The 14,375-nt window shown below is 43.0% G+C and overlaps 1 protein-coding gene across 1 annotated transcript; it reads right to left on the bottom strand.

The window, feature by feature from the left end:
* Positions 1-202: 202 nt before the first annotated feature.
* On the bottom strand, positions 203-4,955 carry spata7 (spermatogenesis associated 7). Its single transcript, XM_079443554.1, has 11 exons — positions 4,720-4,955; positions 4,225-4,317; positions 4,028-4,075; positions 3,576-3,691; positions 3,053-3,492; positions 2,911-2,956; positions 2,326-2,432; positions 2,155-2,205; positions 1,851-1,928; positions 1,701-1,758; positions 203-894 (listed from the first exon to the last, which is right to left on the bottom strand). Exons 1-11 carry the CDS (start codon positions 4,760-4,762, stop codon positions 493-495), a joined length of 1,482 nt encoding a protein of 493 aa, XP_079299680.1. The 5' UTR covers positions 4,763-4,955; the 3' UTR covers positions 203-492.
* Between the last annotated feature and the right edge of the window lie 9,420 nt (positions 4,956-14,375).

Genomic DNA, 14,375 nt, shown 5'->3' with positions numbered 1-14,375 from the left:
GAATTTTGAATTCCTTAATTTTTTGTATGTGCATATATATATATATATATATATATATAGCCATAAAGACGTGTTTCAAACTTTCTTCCAGTTGAAATAAGTTCCACTATATCAAGTATCTTACTGAATATGAATACTGCACTTATACATGTAGTGTAAAAGTAAACCAATTAAAAGTAGTAAAACTAAGTCTCAAACTAGGCAAACTGTTTTGTATTTCAAAAATATCACACAGCATGTCTTTTGAATCCTTACCAGACTACATAACCAATAAATGCCCAAATTGGGAGCTGAAAATTTTATGAAAGTACTGAATACTGCACATGAGATGCTGAAAATACTGTATAACTATCACTTCAAGGAACACACATGGTTTTTCCATAAAGTAATATAACATTAAAAATTAAACAAAACAGAAATTCTGCAGAAACTGCAAACAATTACAGTGTTACAAAGCAAAAAGCAGTGTGCTTTTGCAAACATTTCACTGAGTTAAAACTCATCATCACTGATGTCTACTCTCGTCTGCTCCTGTTCAAACGCTTGCTGTTGAGCTTCTGACACACTTAAAGACTCCGCCATGATTTTCCCAAGTTCATCAACCTGTTCTGACACCTCATTATCGTCCTCAGTGTTCCTGGGATTGAGATGTTCGTTATCATTCTCGCTGCCTTCATTACGGTCCTCCAGACTGTGGTTCACAGGTGTGGACGCTACAGCAGGAGTGACGTCTTCGCTCCGGCCTCGGTCCTCGTTAAACACTTTATAAAGCAGGTCATCACCATCATCTGATAGCAGCGTCTGACAGATGACAGGACTGTACGACGTGACGGTGGCAGCAGGGGGACTTCGCAGATCCTCCTGCAGATTGTCTAGAAGGTGCCGCATTTTGTTCTGTTGGGAATATTAGAGAGATGGACGTCTGTGAGTGAACGAGAAAGGAAGTGATGCCAAGGAGTTTTATTACAGAGTGATTAGTCACATGTTCAAAAATGTGCTTGGAACTGAGTGCCATATAATGAAATGTTATGATTTGTCTGTTCCTTGCAAAAATATTTATTTATTAGAGTAAAAACGGTAAAATTGTGAAACTTTATTAGAATTTCAAATCATTTTCTATGTGAATATACTGTAAACTGTAATTTATTTCTGTGATCAAAGCTGTATTTTCAGCATCATTACTCCAGTGTCACATGATCTTCAGAAATCATTCTAATATACTGATTTACTGCTCAAGAAACATTTCTGATTATTATCAGTGTTGAAAACAGTTGTGCTGCTGAATATTTTTCTGGAAACAGTGATACAATTTATTTTTCAGGATTCTTTGATAAATAAAAAAGTTCAAAAGAACAGCATTTATTTGAAATAGAAAACTTTTGTAACATTATACATTTCTTTACTGGCACTTTGATCAATTTAATGCATCCTTGCTCAATAATAATAAAAAAAAATTCCTTCCAAACAAAATAAATAAAATGCACTAAAATATGGTATTTTAAAAACAACTGCTAAATCCAGTACACGAAAATACATTACACAACTTAACAAATCTAATATTGAGTGTGAGCACAAATATCTCATGTTATTGCAATAATAAAATGAGATAAGGAAGAATTGTTTGTTTTTCCTCAATTAAATCACTTTGTATAAAAGCATCAGATTAAAGGTAAATAAAATGTAAAATCCAAAATCCTCACCTCATCTAATCGATGTCTGTTCATATCAATGTGACGTTCAAATACTCTCTTCAGTACCCTGAAAAGACTTCATTAGATAAGTCAAGCGAACAAAAAGTGGAACAAATGTCTTGCAATTTCTCTTCCTACAAAATAAAAGTTCTCACACACCTGTCAGAGTAAAGGCCTTGCATTAAGATCTCATTCGTCACATCTGTAATGAACTCCAGGTACATTAATTCTTCCTCCCTGTGAAAAGAACAAGTTCAGAATGACACATGAATGAAGATGAATAAACTGAAAATACAAATGACTTATGACTGTATGCATGATTACATTTCATATATCATGTCAAGTACATCATTATTTCTAAAAGTGGCTGCTTTGTTAAGAATTTGACGTGAATATCAGTGGCTTAAATGTGACATTAGTGTAATGCTTGATGTATTTCAGGGGTCTGGTGCAGGACACTCACTCTGCTGAAACCTTTCTCATTATGGGAGACCTCATGCCTTCTGGTGAAATCCTGAAACAAAAGAAAAAAATCATTATAAAAATCATTTTATAGGATGTGCATTTATAGAATCGTTAAGGATCTGCATGCTTTCTATGACTATTATAAAACCATAAGACATTTGTCTGATACCTGGAGGATGAGAGAAGAAAATCACTGTCCCTAAACCTGCTCGTCTTGCCATGATGTCTAAATGAATTTGTTTCTTCATCCGACCACTCATGATCAAGAGTAAATGGCTGCATAAAGATTAAAAAAAGATTAAAACAAGATGCCAGTGTATTGATATTTGAGCTTCTCCTTTGTCTAGATTCCAGCTCTGCTCAATATGGACATTCATCAACCAACTTCAACCGACCAATTAATCCACATTAAACCACTTTAATACATGCATTAAAAAAATAAACAAACAAATGCACAAATAAATAAATGATGCATAAATGAATGCATAAATAAATTATGCATAAAACAATGCAAAAATAAATGCATAAATAAGTAATGCATCAATCAATCCATAAAAAAATTGGATGAATAAACGAATCAAATCAATAAAAATAAATCCATAAATAAATAGGTAAATGCATGAATAAATAATGTACAACTCAGGCCATAAATGCATAGATAGATGGATAGACAGATAGAGAGACGGACGGACGGACAGATAAACAGACTTTATAATATTTTGCAGAATGTCTCTCAAAGGTTCTTCAGACTTGCCTGGGGTGACTCGAGCTGTGGAGAAAAGCCTCGTTTGGACCTTGTGCTGCAGACAACAGAAAAACGCCCTGTTATACTATCAGGTCATCACAATACCATTTAAAACATAATAAAATAGCTCTTTCAGTATCTTTGGTTATACCTGCCGTGGTACGTCTCCTGTCGGGTGATTTTAGAGGAGGATTTGTCCTCCTCAGCTTTCCTCCGTGGAGGTGTATAATAGCGGTATTGTAAGAGCGTGGACTTGTGGTCCGATTTGAGCGTTCTCGGGGTGAAGGGTTTCTCCTGAGTGAAGCGATGAGCGTGTTTCAGCAGAACGTCTCCGCCGTAGGTCTTCTGTGTGGGATCCTGAAAGCTTCTGTATCCTCTCAGACTGGCAGACGTGGCACAGGACGGACCCGCAGGATGCCAGTGAGAGTTTGGGCTTCGGTAAGTCAGCTCTGAGGCGGATGGGAAATGGTTTGAAGGGGACGGATATACGATTTGTTTGGAGTGGAATGAGGTACTGATTCTGGGTGAGGACATCAGAGATTGGTCCAGGTAATGATAGGCACTGTCGTCTCCCTGAACAGAGGGTCTGCTCTGGAAACAAAGAGTGAACTTCAGTTCCGAGTACAATTTTTGCACAGCAATCTAACATAATGAACCATAGGATTTTATCTTACATTCTTAGAAGTACAGGAAGTTCTTGAGTTTATCCTAGTGCTCCTCTGGGAAGTGGATCTTCCTGATTGACTCCGAGTGTCTTTCCTTAATTGCTCACGGCGCTTTTGATCAACATCTACAAAAAATATTCAAAAAAAGTTGTATTAACGTATTAGTACAGCATATCTGGCTAAATAAATGTTTAAATATATTTTATTTGATGCATTACATTTATATAGGCATATAAATATATACATTATATGTTATATATTTTAAAATATAATGTATACATTTATATAATATAAATAGCTATGTTTATAATGCATTTATATTATATATTTTATACAATATTTAATAGTATTTAAATAAATAAATTGATATTATATAAATTCACACATGAGATTTAATATAATTTAAATTGCTAAAATTATTTTAGCATAAAGGGGATTTGTAATATGGCATGTTTACTTACATTTGGCATTGCTGTGCATGCTTTTAGGCACTGAACAGTCCACAACAGCTAAAAGAAAACAAAAGAAGTGGTTAAGTTTATAAACAAGACCAACACATAAGGCATAAAGGAAATGCAATAAAAAGCCAGTGCCTTGATGATAAAGATGTAAAAACTATAAGCTTGGTATCCTTGTAACAGCAGCATATCTGAATTACCTTTAGCTGAATACAGCTTTCTGTAATGTGACAACATGTGGTCTTTAATCATGTATTGATTCATCAGTTTGCCAGATGAGCCAAGACAGTAACCTGCAAGAAGAATATTACAGACTATAATAATCCATCAAGCACAATAAATACATCAATACTGATAAATAATCGCCTGAAATTAGATTATATTCTAACATCCCCTCAGAAAACAACTAATCAAATGGTCTCAGATAGCATTACTTTGCTTTTACCATGCTACATTTAAAATAAATTGACATTAACGCGACATCACGTCCAAATACGTGACATTACAAGGGTACCACGCCTTAAAAACATGGTAATACCATGGTACTTTTTGTTTAGTGTTTTGTAAAGGATCGTGATTTAACGCGTCTCTCTTAAATGCGCGTGTCATGGACATAAAAACGGATTAAAGAGACTATGATCGCCTGTGTTTGGTCAGATTATTATATTTGATTTGGCCAATATCATTTAAGTTACCTGGTTTAGGCTCCATGATGAGAAACTCTGGCAGGAACCTCATGCTCAAAATACTCGTGTTTAAGCGGAAATCATCGTGTTTACGAACGTCTGAGGTAATGCAGTCAAATTAATAATACTTGATAAATATATTTGATTGTATATTCACAGTTATCATCTTTCACAGATGTTTTGCAAGCTACCAACTATCTGTCCTCGCTACCGTGAAGCTTCGCCGTCGCCATGTTGGTTGCTATGCGTGCGTCTGACGTCATGAAATCGGTAACGTAATCACGCACATGCCCCCAACTTCAACTCGACAGTCTTGACATTTTTTCAAGTTCAAGTTCATTTTATTTGTATAGCACATATACAACAGCCAAACAGGCTGACCAAAGTGCTTTACAGAAGATACCACATACACAGAAAAACAGACCAGACAAAATTTAATATAACAAGATTTAAAAAAAAAATAATAATAATAATAATAAGCCATATCACAGTAGTCAATACACTAAGGAAAACAAATACGTTTTTAGCAGGGACTTAAAAACAGACAGTGAAGGGGCCATTCTAATCTATAGAGGCAGGGCATTCAAATGCACGCTCACCTCTGCGCTTAAGCCTAACGTGAGGGACTACCAACAAAGCCTGGTCACAGGATCGAAGGCTTCTGGACGGAGTGTAGAGATGAAGAAGTTCAGAGAGGTAGACGGGGGCTAGGTTGCGAAGGGATTTATATACAAAAAGTACAATTTTAAAATCTATTCTCTGACAAATCGGCAACCAGTGTAAGGATCTAAGAACCGGGGTGATGTGTTCATATTTACGACACTTTAAAAGAAGTCTGGCCGCAGCATTCTGAACAAGCTGAAGACGTGCAATTTGACCCTTAGAAATACCGCAGTATAAAGAATTGCAGTAATCTAGGCGAGATGTAACAAAAGCGTGAACAGCCATTTCTAAAGTTTTAGGAGTGAGAAAATGTTTAATTTTAGACAGTAAGCGAAGCTGATAGAAACTGGATCCGATAACAGAGGAGATATGCTTATCAAATTTTAAATGCTGGTCAACAAGAACTCTTAGGTTCCAAACCCGTGAGGATCTAAAAACGGATAAACTTTCTAACTCGGGGCTTATACACAGAGTTCTCATTTGGACCGAAAACAATTACCTCAGTCTTGTCTTCATTTAGGAAGAGGAAATTTTGGGCTAGCCATAATTTAACCTCCTTTAGACATTGCAGAAGAGAAGTAATCGCAGTGGAATTGTTTCTTTTGATTGGTAAATAGATCTGAGTACCATCTGCGTAGAAATGAAAAGACACGCCATGTTTACGCAAAATAGAGCCCAGAGGTAGCATGTAGAGAGAAAATAGAGAGGGAGCTAAAATAGAGCCTTGAGGAAGGCCACAGGTCGGAGGTGCAGGGGAAGAGGTAAAATTGCCCAGTTTCACTAAAAACTTTCTGTCAGACAGGTATGACTGAAACCATTTCAGGACGTAAGCTTTTAGACCTACCCAAGACTCCAGTCTAGATAATAGGGAGGAGTGGTCTACGGTATCAAAAGCGGCCGACAGATCTAGAAGAATAAGAACCACAGAGTCTCCGGAATCAGTGGAGAGGTAAATATCATTTAACACTCAACAGGGCAGACTCAGTGCTGTGAGCAGACTTAAACCCCGATTGAAAAACCTCATAAATACAGTTACTTGACAAAAAACATTGAAGTTGATTCAGCACAATTTTCTCCAAAACTTTAGAAATGAAAGGTAAGACAGAAATTGGCCGAAAATGTTTTAGGACAGAGGAATCCAGTGAAGGCTTCTTCTTAAGCAGAGGAGTGACCGTAGCCACTTTAAGATTGGCAGGAACAGAGCCAGTTTGGAGACACTTATTGATAAGAGAAACCAAACCTGGCCCAATCGAATTGATAATTAATTTTAAAAATCTCGGGTGAATGATATCGCTAGAACAGAATGTAGGTTTAAGCTTGCCAATCACCTCCTTCAATTCCTGGAGATTGATAGGTACAAAAGCATCGAAAACGGCAGATGCAGATGACATGATTGGAGAGACAGATAAAGTTAAAGTGGGGCAGACGCTAAGTCTTAAGTTTTCACAGAGAGCAACAGAGGCAACAGGCAAAGTGTCAACAGAAGGATTTGTCACAGATTGAATAATAGAAAACAAAACCTTAGGTTTAGAGTGATTCGTTTCAATTAAATTAGAAAAATAAGCAGCAGTCTGGTAAGATGTCAGAGAATCTCTGAACATTAAAAGAGAGATATGCAGCCTGTCCTTTTTCCATTTTGCCTTTCTACAATTTTGTTTTAGGAGACGGGTGTCAGAGTTGAGCCACGGTTCAGATTTTGGTTTGTGCTTGTGAGGTTTAAAGGGAGCAGTTGCATTTGCTACCTTAAGCCAGGAAGAATTCATGAGGCTAAGATGTTGATCAGCATCCAAGTCAGATAATGGTAGATCCAAGTGCAACTGTGAGCAGCATTCAGCAAAGCACAAGTTGAAATTTGTGCTAAACTGAGGAGAGTAGAACCGAGACAGAATTACAGGTGTAGTAGAAAAATGAGAGAGATCTGGAAGAGTCAGTGAAAATAGTATGGGCTTATGGTCCGAAATCATAAAATCTGAGAACACAATATCAGTCACATCAAGCCCATATGACATTACAAGATCCAACGTATGGCCCTGAATATGAGTAGAGTAACTGATCCACTGAGATAGATTAAAAGCGTCAATAAGATTAAGAAAGTCATGTGATAGGGGGTGTCACGAATCCTGGCCATGCACTTCCACTCATTCACCACCAGAGGTCACCCGTTCACCACATGGACTTTTCACACTACACAACACATTGGACTCCATTTCCCACTATGCATTGCACAGATCAGCTGTCACCATTCACTCATCACACACACCTGATCACCATTTCACAATCACCATCACTCCATATAAGCCTGGGACTTGCTCTTGCTCAGGGCCGAGTATTGTTAGCCCGTCTACCTTACGAAGCGTTTTCTAGTCCTAGTTTTCCGAGTCTTGCCTTGTTTATCTTGCCGTGTCTGACCCTGCCCGTGTTTATTGGATTATCTCTCTGCCTTGCCCTGTCTGGATATTGTACGCCGATCGTCGACCCTCGCTGGTTCCACGGATTGCTCTGTCTTGCCTCTGCCATACCTGTTTGCTGTCTCCTGACCCTGCCTGTCTTGACCATGTTTTATAATAAAGCCTTGCGAATGGATCCGCACGTCTCACGTCTCGTCAACCCCGTAACAGAATACTCGGCCCCACAAGGATCCAGCGGCTTTTCCAGAGGACATTGGCCAGGTATGGACACTGCACGACTGTTGTTAACCCTCGAGCAGGGTTTGAGACCGCTCGAGGAATACATACAGGAGTACTTAGATCTCGCCTATTTTTCTGATCTGCCGGACTATGCACTAATAGACTTTTTTTGTGAGGGCATCAATCAGCCGCTCAAACGACAGTTAATCCGTGAGGGTCCCCGTGCGTCACTCAGTCAATTTATGGACTATGCTTTACTGTGTGTGGGCTCCTCTTTTACTGTGGGTGTCGCGGAGGAACACGACACCTCACTCACTCACAAAATGGCGGCAGCAACGGCACCCCTTCACGTCGTCGCCGTCAAGCCAGAGTCTGCTCACGTCTCCGCTGTCAAGCCAGAGTCTGCTCACGTCATCGCTGTCAAGCCAGAGTCACACCACGTCATCGCTGTCAAGCCAGAGTCACACCACGTCTCAGTGCTCCAGCCAGAGTCACACCACGTCTCAGTGCTCCAGCCAGAGTCACACCACGTCTCAGTGCTCCAGCCAGAGTCACACCACGTCTCAGTGCTCCAGCCAGAGTCACACCACGTCTCAGTGCTCCAGCCAGAGTCACACCACGTCTCAGTGCTCCAGCCAGAGTCACACCACGTCTCAGTGCTCCAGCCAGAGTCACACCACGTCTCAGTGCTCCAGCCAGAGTCACACCACGCCTCCGCCGAATTGCCAGAGGCTGATACCACAGATTCAATGTCAGTCCTTCGAGTTCTGATATCCAGTGTAATGGACCCACCACTGATGTCGGTGCGAGTGGCTGGCATTCCCAGGGCCTCAACCCTGGCTGTTACAGAGACTGTTCCCCTGACCTCAGTGCTTCCCATTATGGCGGTTGCCATTTTGAGTGTGTGGGCTGCACACTGTGCTCCTGAGGCCTCTCCTGTCCACGAGTCTGCTCCTGAGACCTCTTCAGTCCACGAGTCTGTCCTAGAACCTCCAGAGGAGGCGGCGTCCACTGCAGAACCACCAGAGGTGGCAGCTTCCGCTGCAGAACCTCCCGAGGTGGTGGCACCCACTCATGAACTCACTGTCTGCCCTGTCACGGCCACGGAGGCCGTCCCTGAACTCACTGTCTGCCCTGTTACGGCCACGGAGGCCGTTCCTGACCTCATGGTCTGCCCTGTCATGGCCATGGAGGCTGTTCCTGAACTCACTGTCTGCCCTGTCACGGCCATGGAGGCCGTTCCTGAACTCACTGTCTGCCCTGTCACGGCCATTGAGGCCGTTCCTGAACTCACTGTCTGCCCTGTCACGGCCATGGAGGCCGTTCCTGAACTCACTGTCTGCCCTGTCACGGCCACGGAGGCCGTTCCTGAACTCACTGTCTGCCCTGTCACGGCCATGGAGGCCGTTCCTGAACTCACTCTCTGTCCTGTCACGGCTAAAGAGGCCGTCTGTGAGCTCTCGCCCTGTCCTGTCACGGCTAAAGAGGCCGTCTGTGAGCTCACGCCCTGTCCTGTCACGGCCAAAGAGGCCGTCTGTGAGCTCTCGCCCTGTCCTGTCACGGCTAAAGAGGCTGCCTGTGAGCTCTCGCCCTGTCCTGCCACAGCCATAGAGACAGTCCATGAACTCTCGACCTGCTCGGTCACGGCTCCTGTGACCATGGGGACTCTCTCTGTGGTGTCTGTCTCTGTTCTCCCCAGATCCCTGATCCTGTCATGGCTTCCTGACCAGTCTGCTCTGCCGTGGAGATACTCTGCCCTGTCTACGCCACACTGGTGGGCTCCGGCTCCGTCTACTCCGCCGTGGTGGTCAGTTGTCTGGCTCTGGGGGTCTCCTGCTCCGCCCAGGTGGGCTCTGGTCCCGTCCTGCCCTGCAACGAAGACTCTCCCAGTGTTGTCTGTCTCTGCTCTCTCTGTGTTGTCTGTCCTTGTTCTCCCCAGATCCCAGTCTCTGTCATGGGTTCCTGCCCTGTCTGCCTCCCTGTGGCGGTCTTCTGCTCGGGTCTGGTGGTCGTCTGCTCCGCCATGGGGGTCTTCTGCCCGGGTCTGGTGGTCGTCTGCCCCACCGTGGTGGTCTTCTGCTCGGGTCTGGTGGTCATCTGCTCCGCCGTGGTGGTCCTCTGCTCTGGTCTGGTGGTCATCTGCCCCGCCGTGGTGGTCTTCTGCTCGAGTCTGGTGGTCTTCTGCTCCGCCCTGGTGGGCTCCGGTCCCGTCTGCTCCGCCCTGGTGGGCTCCGGTCCCGTCTGCTCCGCCCTGGTGGGCTCCGGTCCCGTCTGCTCCGCCCTGGTGGGCCTCTGCGCTGTCGGTCCTGACCTGGCCTCTGGCTCCGCCCTGGTTTCCTGCTCTGCCGGTTCTTCCTCAAGGACCTGGCCCTCCGTCCCTCCCCCTGCTCCGCCTCCGCGCCACCGCCCTCCTGGATTGTTTAGGAGCGTCTGGAAGCCGCTCCTTGGGGGGGGGCTATGTCACGAATCCTGGCCATGCACTTCCACTCATTCACCACCAGAGGTCACCCGTTCACCACATGGACTTTTCACACTACACAACACATTGGACTCCATTTCCCACTATGCATTGCACAGATCAGCTGTCACCATTCACTCATCACACACACCTGATCACCATTTCACAATCACCATCACTCCATATAAGCCTGGGACTTGCTCTTGCTCAGGGCCGAGTATTGTTAGCCCGTCTACCTTACGAAGCGTTTTCTAGTCCTAGTTTTCCGAGTCTTGCCTTGTTTATCTTGCCGTGTCTGACCCTGCCCGTGTTTATTGGATTATCTCTCTGCCTTGCCCTGTCTGGATATTGTACGCCGATCGTCGACCCTCGCTGGTTCCACGGATTGCTCTGTCTTGCCTCTGCCATACCTGTTTGCTGTCTCCTGACCCTGCCTGTCTTGACCATGTTTTATAATAAAGCCTTGCGAATGGATCCGCACGTCTCACGTCTCGTCAACCCCGTAACAGGGGGTTTGACGGACAGCAAACATGGATATTAAAATCACCCACCAATAAAAAGCTATCGTAATTAGTGGCAATACTGCCGACCAGTTCAGTGAAATGCTGTATAAAATCCTTAGAAGAGTGCGGTGGACGGTAGATCACTCCTAAACATACAGGACCATTCCAGTCTAACTGAAGAAGCTGAGCTTCAAAACTGGAAAAGGCCGTTACAGGGACCAAATCGACAGCGCGCAGAGAGAGAGTTCTTTAAAATTGTTACTATCCCGCCCCCGCGTCCACTCAGACGAGGAGAGTTAAAGAATGTACAGTCAGAGGGGATCAGATCAGCAAAAGGAGTTAGATCACCAACCTTTATCCAGGATTCCATGATGAACATAAAATCCAAGTTGTGAGATGAGTAAAAGTAGTTTAATAAAAAGGTCTTATTCACCAAGGAGCGGGCATTTAATAATGCCATCTTCGGTGGAGAAATAATAACAGGGGATGAGGGCGCTCGTTTCAGTGAGCGCAAATTTCCGTGAGTTACTCCCCGTCTTCGAGAGACAAGGCCGATTCGGTGGAGACCAGCACGAGAAACAGGACTCAGGTGTAGGGGGAGAACAGGACGAAGCCACCGGTAGATCAAGTCCAGCGGGCGCCAGGTAGCAGAGCCGCCGTGAGACGATTCATAGGTAGGATCCGAGAGAAAGCCAGCCCGCAGACGAGCTTTCAGCTTCACGAGGTATCCTCCGCGGTTGCCTCGTTTCCTCCTACGCTTTCTCCGCGGGATGTTGAGGGGCCACCGGTGGATACAATCTGGGATGACCATTTGGAACGACTCATTCGAATTATCACAGGAGCAGTCCACATCCGAAGTATAAGAGTTTATGAGTGTGTCCGCAACTGAGTCACGGATGTCCAAGAATGCTCGGCGGTCGTAGATTAAAAGCGAGCAGCAGTTTAAAGACAGAGCAGACAACCAGACAAACAAACAGGAGAGCAGTAGACGGCACGCCAAATACACAGGCGCCATCTTGAAACCCTCGGTATATCAATTTTTTTTAAATAAAATAATGTGAAATATAAGTATATATGTAAAAACCTTTTGTATTCTTAGCGCAAAAATCTGGTTCTCCGTCTCGATCTTCTGCTAACAACAACAACAATGAGGCTAGGGCATTGGTTTGATTTTGACATTGGTGGGCATAGGCAAGTCAATTCAAGTCACCTTTATTTATATAACGCTTTTAACAACACCGATTGTGTCAAAGCAATTTTCCAATATCAAAATATGAAAATAGTGTGTCAATAATGTAATATAAAATTACAAGAATAAACACTAAATTTCCAGTTAAAGGCATTTCATTATTGAATTCAGTGATGTCATTGTCCAGCTCAGTTCAGTTTAAATAGTATCTATGCAATCAAGTCGACGATATCGCTGGAAATTAAGTGTCCCCAACTAAGCAAGCCAGAAGCGACAGCGGCAAGGAACCAAAACTCCATCGGTGACAGAATGGAGAAACCTTGGGAGAAACCAGGCTCAGTTGGGGGCCAGTTCTCCTCTGGCCAGTCAAAACCAGCAGTTTGTGTAAAGGACTCATCTGGTTCCTGAGGTCTTGTCCCGATGGCCGTCTAGGTGACAAGGTCTTCACTGGGGATCTGTCTCTGGGGCTCATCTAGGTGTCCTGGTCTCCGCTGACGTTCAGGGCTGTATAGGTCATCTCTAGGTGCTGATCCACCATCTGATCTGGATACAAACTGGATCTGGTGACTGCAGTGACCATCTGGGCTGGATACGGACAGGATCGGGTGGCTATGGTGATCTCGGATAAGAAAGAAACAGACTAATATTAGCGTAGATGCCATTCTTCTTATGATGTAACAAGTACATTGGGTGTTATGGGAAGTGTTCAGAGTTCCGGTTGACCTAATTAATGCAGCCTAACAATCCTTTAACGGATTTGAATATTAGAAGTTTATTAGTGTGTTATGTTTACATCAGGCTAAAGAGATGGGTCTTTAATCTAGATTTAAACTGACAGAATGTGTCTGCCTCCCGAACAGTGTTAGGTAGATTGTTCCAGAGTTTGGGTACTAAATAGGAAAAGGATCTGCTGACCGCAGTTGATTTTGATATTCTAGGTATTATCAAATAGCCAGAGTTTTGAGAACGCAGCAGACGTGGAGGACTATAATGTGATAAGAGCTCGCTCAAGTACTGAGGAGCTAACCCATTCAGGGCTTTATAAGCAATTAACAAGATTTTAAAATCTATACAATGTTTAATAGGGAGCCAGTGCGGTGTTCTTCCTGGTTCTAGTAAGAACTCTAGCTGCTGCATTTTGGACCATCTGGAGTTTGTCAAGCGTGCAGAACAACCTAATAAGAAGCCCAATAAAGCATTAAAATAATCTAACCTCGAGGTCATGGAATGTATGGATTAACATTTTTGCATTTGACTTTGAAAGCATAGGTCTCAATTTAGATATATTTTCAAAATGAAATTTTACAAATGCTAGAAATGTGGCTGTCAAAGGAGAGATTGCTATCAAATAGCACACCTAGTTTCCTAACTGATGACGAAGAATTTACAGAGCAGTGACAGTGTTCTATGTTATTACTTTTGGGGGTTTTAGGTCCGATAATTAACACCCGTTTTGTTTCAAAGTTTAGCAGTAAGAAATTACTCACCCAGTTTATTATATCGACTATGCATTCCGTTAGTTTCTCAATCTGGTGTCTTTCACCGGGCTGCGAAGAAATATAGAGCTGAATGTCATCACCATAACAGTGAAAGCTAACACGGTGTTTCTTGATATTTCCCAAGGGTAACATGTAAAGCGTGAAAAGTAACGGCCCTAGTACTGAGCCTTGAGGAACTCCATACTGCACTTGTGATCAATATGATAACCCTTCATTCACTGCTACAAATTTATGGCGCTCAGATAAGATTAGCAGTTTTAACCATGCTAATGCACTTCCACTAATGCCAACTAAGGTACACACATTTGGCCCAAAGAAGGTATCCTATGGTGGATGAAGGCTTCCTGCGTGTTCGGTCTTTTCAATATGCAAAGTTCTTCAATTTAAATTAAACTCTAATCTGACTCCATTTTATTTAATCTGACTCCAACTTTCGCTGGTAATTTACTCACCCCCATGTCATCCAAGATGTCCATGTCTTCCTTCAGTCGAAAAGAAATTAAGGTTTTTGATGAAAACATTTCTCCATATAAATGGACTACAATGGGACCCAAACGGTTCAAGGTACAAATGACAGTTTCAGTGCAGCTTCAAAGGGCTTTAAACGATACCAGATAAGGGTGTTATCTAGCGAAACGATCGGACATTTCAAAAATAAAAACGTTTAAGTTTTATAAGCACAAATGCTCGCCTTATTCTGTGAGGCGCGTTCGTGACTTCACGTAA

This window comes from Barbus barbus, assembly GCF_936440315.1.
Source record: "Barbus barbus genome assembly, chromosome: 20".
NCBI lineage: Eukaryota > Metazoa > Chordata > Actinopteri > Cypriniformes > Cyprinidae > Barbus > Barbus barbus.
Note: the sequence above shows the minus strand (reverse complement) of the source record. Positions and strands in the feature narration are given on the sequence as shown.

Bases quoted from the DNA above. Each gene is read 5' to 3' on its own strand.
- spata7 (XM_079443554.1), bottom strand. From the start codon at position 4,762: ATGAGGTTCCTGCCAGAGTTTCTCATCATGGAGCCTAAACCAG. The intron at 4,076-4,224 runs GTAATTCAGATA...GTTTTCTTTTAG, and splicing joins AAAGCTGTATTCAGCTAAAG to CTGTTGTGGACTGTTCAGTG. The intron at 1,929-2,154 runs GTGAGTGTCCTG...TTCTTTTCACAG, and splicing joins ATGAGAAAGGTTTCAGCAGA to GGAGGAAGAATTAATGTACC.